Source organism: Lycorma delicatula, chromosome 3 (genome assembly GCF_047948215.1).
Source record: "Lycorma delicatula isolate Av1 chromosome 3, ASM4794821v1, whole genome shotgun sequence".
In the NCBI taxonomy this organism is placed as follows: Eukaryota; Metazoa; Arthropoda; class Insecta; order Hemiptera; family Fulgoridae; genus Lycorma; species Lycorma delicatula.
This window is the reverse complement of record NC_134457.1, coordinates 1,169,322-1,180,923: the sequence shown is the minus strand read 5'-3', so window position 1 is coordinate 1,180,923 and position 11,602 is coordinate 1,169,322. Positions and strand designations below refer to the sequence as shown.

At 31.2% G+C, this 11,602-nt stretch overlaps 1 protein-coding gene across 1 annotated transcript in view; it reads left to right on the top strand.

The window, feature by feature from the left end:
* The first annotated feature begins 243 nt into the window (after nt 1-243).
* The window catches only part of Aasdh (Aminoadipate-semialdehyde dehydrogenase), a 56,072-nt gene continuing 44,713 nt past the window's right edge, over nt 244-11,602 (top strand). Inside the window, exons 1-2 of the mRNA XM_075359330.1 lie at nt 244-441; nt 10,348-10,489. Of these exons, the coding sequence (XP_075215445.1) occupies nt 246-441; nt 10,348-10,489 (338 nt within the window). The 5' untranslated portion in view covers nt 244-245. The remainder of the gene's footprint in view (nt 442-10,347; nt 10,490-11,602) is intronic.

Sequence of the window (11,602 nt, the reverse complement as noted above, 5' to 3'; positions counted from 1 at the left end):
ACTATAATCGATCGACGCTTGTTTGATTTTTAATATTATTAAGATAATAATAAACAACTAAAAAATGAAGCTCTTTTACTTTTATGATATCCAAGTTTGTATTTTACCTTTCAGCCCATTCCTTGTATTTAGAAGTAAAAAAATCTAAAAATGTAAGTTTAATTATAGAATATGTTATAACTTACATTTTATAAAACTGTGTAGTGTATAATAATATAATTTATTATTTTTGATGCAGAGTACTGATGTCCAAGTGTCCTTTTGTATGTATTGGTGTGAACTGCTCAAGTGAACAATTGCAAAACCTTATAACTACTATAAGAGTAAGTTTCATTATCACTGAAAGAAAGTATTCTAAGGTACTGAACAATCTTTCTAAAGAATTTAATTATTTAAAAAGTTGTGAATTAATGGATGAAGTAATTGAAATTTGGTGTATAGGTAAGATTTTTGGTTATTTTTTAAAAATAGATTTGTTATTTATTGTATGTTTCATTTGTAATATGTGGAACAATATTTTAGTCAATTTTTGACAGGTAATGTATTTTTGTTTTCATGAAGCGGATTATCAAAATGTTTTGTATTTAACACGTGTATGAAAATACTTTCAAAACGCTGAACAAAATAAAAGTTGTTTTTATATATATACTACATTCAATACAGGTCCGCTTTCTTTGATTTTGAAAATATTGTATAAAATCTGAAAAATGTATAAATAAAATTATTATATTTAATTTAGACAGTAAAAAAAATTCTATACAAATTCCAATTTAAAGAGGAAACAATGTTGTAATGGCAAAAAAGTATAGTTATGAATTAATTATAGTATTCTTATCTAATTATCAAACAGTTCAAATTATGAATTTGTGTGCCACATCCTTTCAGATTGTGTATGTTATGGCCTTACGTCCCGAATTTAAAATATCTCGAAACATTCGCCATATTCTAGGTTTGTGGTAGATTAGGTACTGTTATTCCTACGAAAAATAAATATGTTTAATAAAATATAATGTATACCTACATTTAGTGTTTTTAGATTAGTCGTAGTTTTTTTCAGAAATTTAATCTTTGTTTTCTGTGAAGGGGCCCTTACACTCCTTTTGGATTTTGTTAAATTATTTATATTTTAGTTTTTCGTTTTATATAATTTTATTTTACTGTTGACTGTGATATTAGTTGTAATATTTACGTGATATTAGTTTTAAGTTCTAGTGATATCTTTTCTGTGATAGTAGTTTTAAGTTAGTTTTTTTTTTTAGCTTATATGATATTAGTTGCTAGTTTTTAGATTTTAAGCCTTTAGTTTTTTTATATATGTTTTAATTTTAATCTATCTTTAATTTATGTTTTATTTATTTTTTTTTTTTTACTTTTTCCTTTTAAATTATGTTTCAACTGGGCGATAATGTGAAGGCGATTTTTGCCCTTTTTTTTTTTTTTTTTTTGTCTTCAGTCATTTGACTGGTTTGATGCAGCTCTCCAAGATTCCCTATCCAGTGCTAGTCGTTTCATTTCAGTATACCCTCTACATCCTACATCCCTAACAATTTGTTTTACATACTCCAAACGTGGCCTGCCTACACAATTTTTCCCTTCTACCTGTCCTTCCAATATTAAAGCGACTATTCCAGGATGCCTTAGTATGTGGCCTATAAGTCTGTCTCTTCTTTTAACTATATTCTTCCAAATGCTTCTTTCTTCATCTATTTGCCGCAATACCTCTTCATTTGTCACTTTATCCACCCATCTGATTTTTAACATTCTCCTATAGCACCACATTTCAAAAGCTTCTAATCTTTTCTTCTCAGATACTCCGATTGTCCAAGTTTCACTTCCATATAAAGCGACACTCCAAACATACACTTTCAAAAATCTTTTCCTGAGATTTAAATTAATTTTTGATGTAAACAAATTATATTTCTTACTGAAGGCTCGTTTAGCTTGTGCTATTCGGCATTTTATATCGCTCCTGCTTCGTCCATCTTTAGTAATTCTACTTCCCAAATAACAAAATTCTTCTACCTCCATAATCTTTTCTCCTCCTATTTTCACATTCAGTGGTCCATCTTTGTTATTTCTACTACATTTCATTACTTTTGTTTTGTTCTTGTTTATTTTCATGCGATAGTTCTTGCGTAGGACTTCATCTATGCCGTTCATTGTTTCTTCTAAATCCTTTTTACTCTCGGCTAGAATTACTATATCATCAGCAAATCGTAGCATCTTTATCTTTTCACCTTGTACTGTTACTCCGAATCTAAATTGTTCTTTAACATCATTAACTGCTAGTTCCATGTAAAGATTAAAAAGTAACGGAGATAGGGAACATCCTTGTCGGACTCCCTTTCTTATTAGGGCTTCTTTCTTATGTTCTTCAATTGTTATTGTTGCTGTTTGGTTCCTGTACATGTTAGCAATTGTTCTTCTATCTCTGTATTTGAACCCTAATTTTTTTAAAATGCTGAACATTTTATTCCAATCTACGTTATCGAAAGCCTTTTCTAGGTCTATAAACGCCAAGTATGTTGGTTTGTTTTTCTTTAATCTTCCTTCTACTATTAATCTGAGGCCTAAAATTGCTTCCCTTGTCCCTATACTTTTCCTGAAACCAAATTGGTCTTCTCCTAACACTTCTTCCACTCTCCTCTCAATTCTTCTGTATAAAATTCTAGTTAAGATTTTTGATGCATGACTAGTTAAACTAATTGTTCTGTATTCTTCACATTTATCTGCCCCTGCTTTCTTTGGTATCATAACTATAACACTTTTTTTGAAGTCTGACGGAAACTCCCCTTTTTCATAAATATTACACACCAGTTTGTATAATCTATCAATCGCTTCCTCACCTGCACTGCGCAGTAATTCTACAGGTATTCCGTCTATTCCAGGAGCCTTTCTGCCATTTAAATCTTTTAATGCTCTCTTAAATTCAGATCTCAGTATTGTTTCTCCCATTTCATCCTCCTCAACTTCCACTTCTTCCTCTATAAAACCATTTTCTAATTCATTTCCTCCGTATAACTCTTCAATATATTCCACCCATCTATCGACTTTACCTTTCGTATTATATATTGGTGTACCATCTTTGTTTAACACATTATTAGATTTTAATTTATGTACCCCAAAATTTTCCTTAACTTTCCTGTATGCTCCGTCAATTTTACCAATGTTCATTTCTCTTTCCACTTCTGAACACTTTTCTTTAATCCACTCTTCTTTCGCCAGTTTGCATTTCCTATTTATAGCATTTCTTAATTGCCGATAGTTCCTTTTACTTTCTTCATCATTAGCATTCTTATATTTTCTACGTTCATCCATCAGCTGCAATATATCGTCTGAAACCCAAGGTTTTCTACCAGTTCTCTTTATTCCGCCTAAGTTTGCTTCTGCTGATTTAAGAATTTCCTTTTTAACATTCTCCCATTCTTCTTCTACATTTTCTACCATATCTTTTTTACTCAGACCTCTTGCGATGTCCTCCTCAAAAATCTTCTTTACCTCCTCTTCCTCAAGCTTCTCTAAATTCCACCGATTCATCTGACAACTTTTCTTCAGGTTTTTAAACCCCAATCTACATTTCATTATCACCAAATTATGGTCGCTATCAATGTCTGCTCCAGGGTAAGTTTTGCAGTCAACGAGTTGATTTCTAAATCTTTGCTTAACCATGATATAATCTATCTGATACCTTCCAGTATCGCCTGGCTTTTTCCAAGTGTATATTCTTCTATTATGATTTTTAAATTGGGTGTTGGCAATTACTAAATTATACTTCGTGCAAAACTCTATAAGTCGGTCCCCTCTTTCATTCCTTTTGCCCAGCCCGTATTCACCCACTATATTTCCTTCCTTGCCTTTTCCAATGCTTGCATTCCAATCTCCAACTATTATTAAATTTTCATCTCCCTTTACGTGTTTAATTGCTTCATCAATCTCTTCGTATACACACTCTACCTCATCATCATCATGGGCGCTTGTAGGCATATAAACGTTAACAATCGTTGTCGGTTTAGGTTTTGATTTTATCCTTATTACAATGATTCTATCGCTATGCGTTTTGAAATACTCCACTCTCCTCCCTATCTTCTTGTTCATCACGAAACCTACTCCTGCCTGCCCATTATTTGACGCTGAGTTAATTACTCTAAAATCACCTGACCAAAAGTCGCCTTCCTCTTCCCACCGAACCTCACTAATTCCTACTATATCCACATTCACCCTATCCATTTCCCTTTTTAAATTTTCTAGCCTACCAACCTTTTTTAAGCTTCTAACATTCCACGCTCCGACTCGATTTTTGCCCACCAAAAAAAAAAAAAAAAATTATGAATTTGCTAAAACCAATATTGTATGTTGGTAGGAAGAAGCATTTTCAGTTTGTGTTCTCGGTTCTATATTATCTGTCCCAAGTCATAACTAAAAATATTAAGTTTAATTTTAAAATATTCAAAAAGTTATGTTTACTGTGTTATAAATATATAAAGTTGTATTCTTATTTACATCTAATGTAGAAAAAAGGACAATCTTTTTTCTTTAATTGTATATTCTATTGATGTTGCCATAATGATATCTGGCATTTAGCACTTTCCCATCTTATACAGTGTATCTTGGTCTACGTTTATTACCATTCTGTGTTTTTCCTTGTTTTCATTATACAAGGGGCAGATGAAATGTAATGCAAATTGGACCATAATGGGAGATTAAACTGTTGCACAAAGCAACAGATACAGTCATCTTGTAGTTTTATTCCAATACTAGTAACATTCCAAAACTCATTGACCCATGCTGTCTCATTTTGTGTCGGTCACCATTTTTATCGAGTTGAATATGCCTGCTACATCAATGTGTCTGTTAACATTTAACGGTTGAATCTATAAATAAAAAACATTAATGTTAGTGACATTTATTATCATCTAAAAGCTGCTTATGTTGATGAAATTGTCAATTGAAGATATGTGAGTAGGTAGACGATAAATTTTATGCATCAGAAGTTGGTAAAGTGAATATTGAGGATGAAACAAACATAAGACTGGTTTCTTTGACTGATTAGAAGAATCAAAATTAGGTGGATGAGTTGATTCAAAATGACTATTGCGTTACCCAAAAATGCACTGCACCCAGAACGAAAGAATGAGTAGGACACTATCTGTTTGTGTGGTTGCCATGCAAACTTACAGTAAAAAATAAATAACACGAAAAGAATGTTATAAACAGCTTCTGAAATGTTATTGTGATGAGGAAAATTTATTTTATTTTCAATATTGTGACGGGAGATGAAATATGGTTACATCATAATGATACAGAAGAGAAACAGCAGAGTATGGAATAATGGCATTAAGGCTTGCCACATACAAAAAATTCAAGCCTTTGTAAAAAAAAATTCTTTTGACATTGTTCTGGGATTCCAAACATGTGTATGTGGCTGACTGCCTTGAAGGCGGGTCAACTGTAAATTCTTTACAATATATAGAGATGTTAAAATACTGTAGGAACATGTTTGTCCTGTTCAGCAGTCCATGGAACTGACAATTCTGGAACACAATAATGCTCGGCCAGCTCATGAACCACAGTCATGCCTTTTGTGTATTTGAAATTTGAACCTATTCTACATCCTCCACTTTCGCCAGATAAAGCGTTCTGTGATTTTTCACTTCTTTTCGTTTCAGTTTTACTTGACTATCTCTTTACTTGTGAGTTATGATCAACTGTGCTTTACTTTTCAGCCCTCCTTCATATAAAATATTTCTCTAAGGCTTGTGTTTTTGATTGCTATCCATTTCTTTTAAAATCTTATTAACAATTATGTGTTTATTCCTTATTAAATTGTCGGTCGTGTTACACATGTTCCACATTTTAATTTTAAATTCTTTACATACTCTTTGTTTTTATAACATGCTAGTATCTTTCCTTAAATTATTAATCTTACCTTTCAATGTACTCACTTGTGAAAGAAAAGTAATTGAAACAAGTAACAACATAATTTTTTGTTGTTAGTAAGTCTGACATTTTAATCCGTTTACATATTTGTGTATTTAATTTATTTTTACAGGTATTAGTTACTTCAGCAACACTATATGAAATATGCGTTCATGTTTTTACCCTTTTTATAAAAAGGGTAAAAACTTTTTACAGCTTTCTGTATGTGATTTTATATTGAAAAAAAAATTTGAAATAAAATATTATAAAGGCTGTAACAAAAAAAAACACATTCAAAATAAACAAAATGTTTTATGAAATAAAGGCGATTTCCTTCTATCCGTTAATTTGTTATATTTATATCTCAAGACCAGATTGAGGAGTGGTAATATATGATACACTTGTTTACATCAGATTCCTGAAATAAATAAAAGATTGTTACAAACATTCATATATTGTAAAATGGTGACCTATTTTTCATATATTATTTCTTTCAAAACATTAGTTTTACAAAAATATGTTTTCTAAGAAAAATGTTAAGGTTTTCATTATAAAAAAAACTGTACTTTTGGAAATCAGCCAACAAATTACTTATTGCAGAAAACTGATGATGTAATTTTCTTCCAGATTTCATCTCCATCACTATTAAACTGATTACTTTGAATAAAATTGAATTTTTTTCTTACTATCAAGGCCAATAATGTCTAGTTAAAATGATTATAAATAAATTAACTTGTGAAACATTATTTACATTATAAAATAGCTGTCTTTTTATTTATTTAAAAAAAACATTAAATAATTTATGACAATTGATGCTCAAGATGGAATGGGCCACACCAACAATTTCCCACCATCTTCCTCTGTCCTCCGCCTTTTCAACTATCCTCCTCAGTTTAGTCGGGTCCTTTATAACTTGGTCCTCCGTCTCTGTCTTGTTCTGCCTGTAGGTCTCCTTCCTTCTGGTTTGTTCAGTCCTACTTCTCCTAAGAGGAATCCCTTTTTCTTTGTAAAACATAACCTAATTCTTCTGCTCCTCGCCTGGGTTGCTCTGACAAGCTTCTTATACAAGTCTCCTGATCCTCCTTTTTTTTGCTCCTCCACTTTATTTTCATTTATGGGGCCAAAGACCTTCCTTAGGATTTTGTTTTCAAAACTATGATTATTCTTTCTGTCTCTTTATTTAGTGTCGCCTTGATATGCAGAATCCCAAAATGAATAGTCAAGTACTTTTTTTGTTACGCTCTGCTTATCATTAAATATTATATAATTGATTAATAATATTAAATCTAATTATTTATAATTTAATTTTTAATACATCTTTGGTTTGTATTTTTTAATATTAAACCATTGTTATCAGATTTTATTTATGGTTGTAGATCTGTTACAAATATAAAATGTATTTATAGCTGTGAAGCTACTGCAGATGTTTATTGTATAAAATTAAAAAAAAATCGTTAAAATGAATTCTAAATCATTATTGTATGAAATGAATATGTTTGAAAACATTTTGTTGAAGAAAGATAGTCTTTTAATATTATAAAAAATATCTGTCAAGCAGGCTGTACAATTCAAAGTATGTGGTATTGATGCATAGATATGTTTCATGTGTTAAAATGTTGGCTAGTAGCTGATGAGGTGGTCTGTTTGAAATGTTTATTTGAACTGATTATTTTTTAGGTAATTACTTATAAACTGATCTTCAGTCATATTTTATATGCTGTTTTCAGCATTTTAAGTAACATAAATATCACAATAAACTTCAACTAAGTATTGTTTTACTTTTGATGGAAAGATACAAACTGTCGTTCAGTACCAGTAACTGAGACTGCTGCTAATATCATTCAGGGTTGTCGCTATACTCATGATAGACGAGTTCACTTAGATGATGCGGTGGCCATGTTTATCTCTTCAGAACTGAAGAGGAAGGAATACATTTGTTGCCAGCGAGCGGCTGTTTAACACCCAGTAAGGATGTTGGAACCTGGGACCTCATTGCTGTAAAAGGTGACATGGTGACGGTTGGTGGCAGTTTGTTATCAGCTATCTTGCTTGATGAACATCACTGTAAGCGGGAGTATTATGTAGATAGCAGGTCCCTGCTTCAAGCTGTCGTCTATCTTGTGAGTCTTTTTCACACTGCCATGTTGATATAACACGGCATATGGTGATACTGTTTGTTGCAAGATCTGTCTGGACTTGGTATCTCTAGGAGTGTGGTTTGACGGATCACTACTGGAATTCTACAGAGTTCCTCGACCAAATTTAACAGTTGATCTATTGTAAGGACGCGCTATGGCAGGAGATATGATAATTCCATGGACTGGAGTCAGATGAGACTGAGGGATTTTTCTTCTATTTTCTCACTTGTTGCCTGATTACTCTTTGGGCAACGTACTGCCCACCCTTTTTGCTTTCTTGGACTTTTCTGTATTCGTCTTCTTATTCATCATTTCTCTGATGGGGAGTCTTACTCTTCAAGAGTTTAGAGATTGGTGTTTCCGTGGCCCTAGCCTATCCAGCTTTTCTTCCCATTACACACTGAGCTGCTGAACCTTTTCAACATACATGTCACCACATCACAAATACTGTGCAGATTACAACGTATTCACGTACACAACATCTTATACTGTTTCTTCTTACACTTGTTTAATGCCTTGCTATTTCTTAAGGCGGTGCATCTATCTATATTCTGAAATTTGATTATTACAATAATTCTTGTTATTCATGGGTTTGGCATTCACAATTTTACTTGTGGTTGCCTGATCCAGTTTTCTAAAGAGTGAATTTTAGTTGTATAACTGCAGTTACATTAAAAAATTAACATTTATTATAGTATCTAAGGAATCTTTTGTTATTAATGTACTTTTTTTATCATTTGAAAACAATATTTTCATCTGTATTTGGGAAAAGGTTAACCAGCGTAGCAGGATAATTTATTAAATAATAAATATAACATTTATTTAATAATAGTAGAACATAATGAATTTACACTACGCCTATGTGATGTGTATATTTTTGTGAAAATCTTCGTTTTAATTATAGCCTAATTATGATGATAAAGAAAATACAGGTACCGCTAGCCACTTCTCCATTGCTGTTAACAATCTTGGCACCAATACTGATTCATTCGCAAACTGCAACAGTTAGCATGTGGACTAATTAATCGTTTTCTCAAGTTCACTACAAATAGTAAAAACAACCAACCAACAAGTTGCAGTTGTGATATTGAGCGGATACATTCGGTTTGTGCACAGTTTTAGTTAAGTTCTGAGAAGCCTGCTGTGGTTATTAATTTTTTGTTGTTGTTACAAGGTCTCCATCTTTATTAAACAAAAATGTTCAAAGTGAACAATAAAAAGAATGACAAAAAAAACTTATTCCTCTATTTAGGAAATTCATCCTTGATGAACTGAAAACTGGTGAAAGCATAGCTTCAGTAGCAAAATGTTTAATCTTAATGAATAAACTATTTGCTTCATAAAGAAGAATGCAGAAAAGATTAAAAGTGTAATTGCAGGTTTTTCACGATTGGCTATTGTGAAATTAGGGTTACTTAAGAATGTAACCCTCTTTTTGCCATATAAGTTTGTATTTGCTCTTTGTAGTTTCATTATTCAGCCTATTTGTGCAGAATGGAACACCTGTGAATAGCTAGGAATTATTACATTATAAAGTGTTTTGTATATTTATGCTATTTAGCATATGCAATATGGTAATTTTGTTATTTTAAGTTACATTTTTAATATTTTTAGTAGTTGATTTTTTTTTTTTATTTGGCTGTTATTTAAGTTTGTTGTTAAAGTGTTAATTGTTTCCTATATTAATACTGTGTGTGGGTGCTGATAATGATACTTCATTGTTCCAGGAGGAAAAAGATTTTCATCATTTTGTGGGCAATGGAAATTTGTTTAAATATAGATGGTGTAACTGTTAATTTAAATCTGAAGTGATTGAGAGTTATTAATATCTCTCTCTCTCTCTCTCTCTCATCATCTCTCTCAAGTTTTGCTTGGACATCATTTTCAAGGCTTAATGATGGAGTATGATTAATTCTGAAGTAATTTTCTGAGCTTCACAAAAAATTTGATGTCTGCACATTGCTTCAGTTACTTAATTTGCAGACAACTGTGCACATCATGAAAAACATTTCCCATTAATTGGTATGATAATGTAGGAGTTACAACATTATCATAACTCCTACATTACTTCTGCATTTTCATATCAGTTGTCATAATAACTCTTGAGGTATTGGCATTTGTCCTCTTAGGAGCTCAGTGGTGTACTATTTTTGCTAGTTTGCATCACAGTCGGATAACTTTCTGATTGCAGCTCATATTTTTACAAATCAGTAAATATCTTTCAGTCAGTTTTTCATTTATAAATTGTTTGCACGATTCAGGAATTGTTTAATTTGTAAGTTTTAATTTCCAGGTATCCATAAAGAGTTGATTAATGTAAATACTGATCGACCTCAACAGTTCTTTTACGCTATCCAAACTTCTGGCAGTACTGGAGTGCCAAAAATTGTTCAAGTGCCTGAAAAATGTATTTTGCCTAACGTCTACGTTCTCAGGTTTGTTTGAATTTTGTGAAAATAGTGTGTGGTGTTTAATCTTCAGCTTTTTAATTATGTAAGTTTCAGTCCAGTAAAGTATTACCTAACTGCTATGTTTATTCACTGTTCAGCTGTCTAAATTTCCACTTTTGTGGAATGGATTTTAATTTTGTAAGGCTAGTCAGATTTATAAATGACCAGCAGCCTCCTGATTTCATCCACTAAGTGTGCGGTCTTTCTAAATTATTAGAATAAATAGTGTTTTTAAATTATTTCTTCACATTAACCCTTCCCGTTTATACTCTTCAGGTTGTAATTTTCTATTCACATGAATAACTCTGTAACTTATACAATTCAATATAACACTGTATAATTCACAAATAGAAATTAAAAGTTACGCTAAGTTATTGAAATAAATTGGAAAACAAGATTACGCTCAAAAGCTGTTTCTTTTCTGTTTGTAAAAATAATGTAGCACATCTTTTATAACAATTTTGATTCCAATTCTAGGAAATTCATTGCCAACACCTGCTTACAAACCACACAAAATATATGGAAACGAATGGAACACCTAGTAAATTAGACAAATGATGAAATGCAACTTTTGAAAATAAGTAATGCTAAACATATAGGAAAAAAACATTAACTGCTAGTTGGTAAGGTAGTAGTCAATATGTGGTTAATATAATTTAGCTTATTGAATAATTAATGGGAAAATAGACAGCAAATTAAACTATTGCCAGATAATGGAAATAATATAATTATTCTTGTATAAAAAAAAAAGGAAAGGACAATCTGAACCAAAATACATTTTAAATCAAATCCAAGTTAAAACTTAAATCAATTAATCATCCAGAGGTATTTTACAAAAAAATTTCTGTTTTATTTTTTCTTGAAAATTTTTAACAACATTTATTAACAGATTAAAAGCCATTCTTTTAGCATTATTCTTTCTCTAAACATTGTATGAATAAGTTGATTTTTATCTTAATAGGGGGAAGTATATTAAATATTTGGCGCAAGAAATTAATTTTTTACTTCCTTATACAAAGTAAAGGGAAGTTTTGTAATCACGTAAAATTTTTGTTTTCAGATTCAATGAAAATATCCATTTTAACCATCCCTGAATCC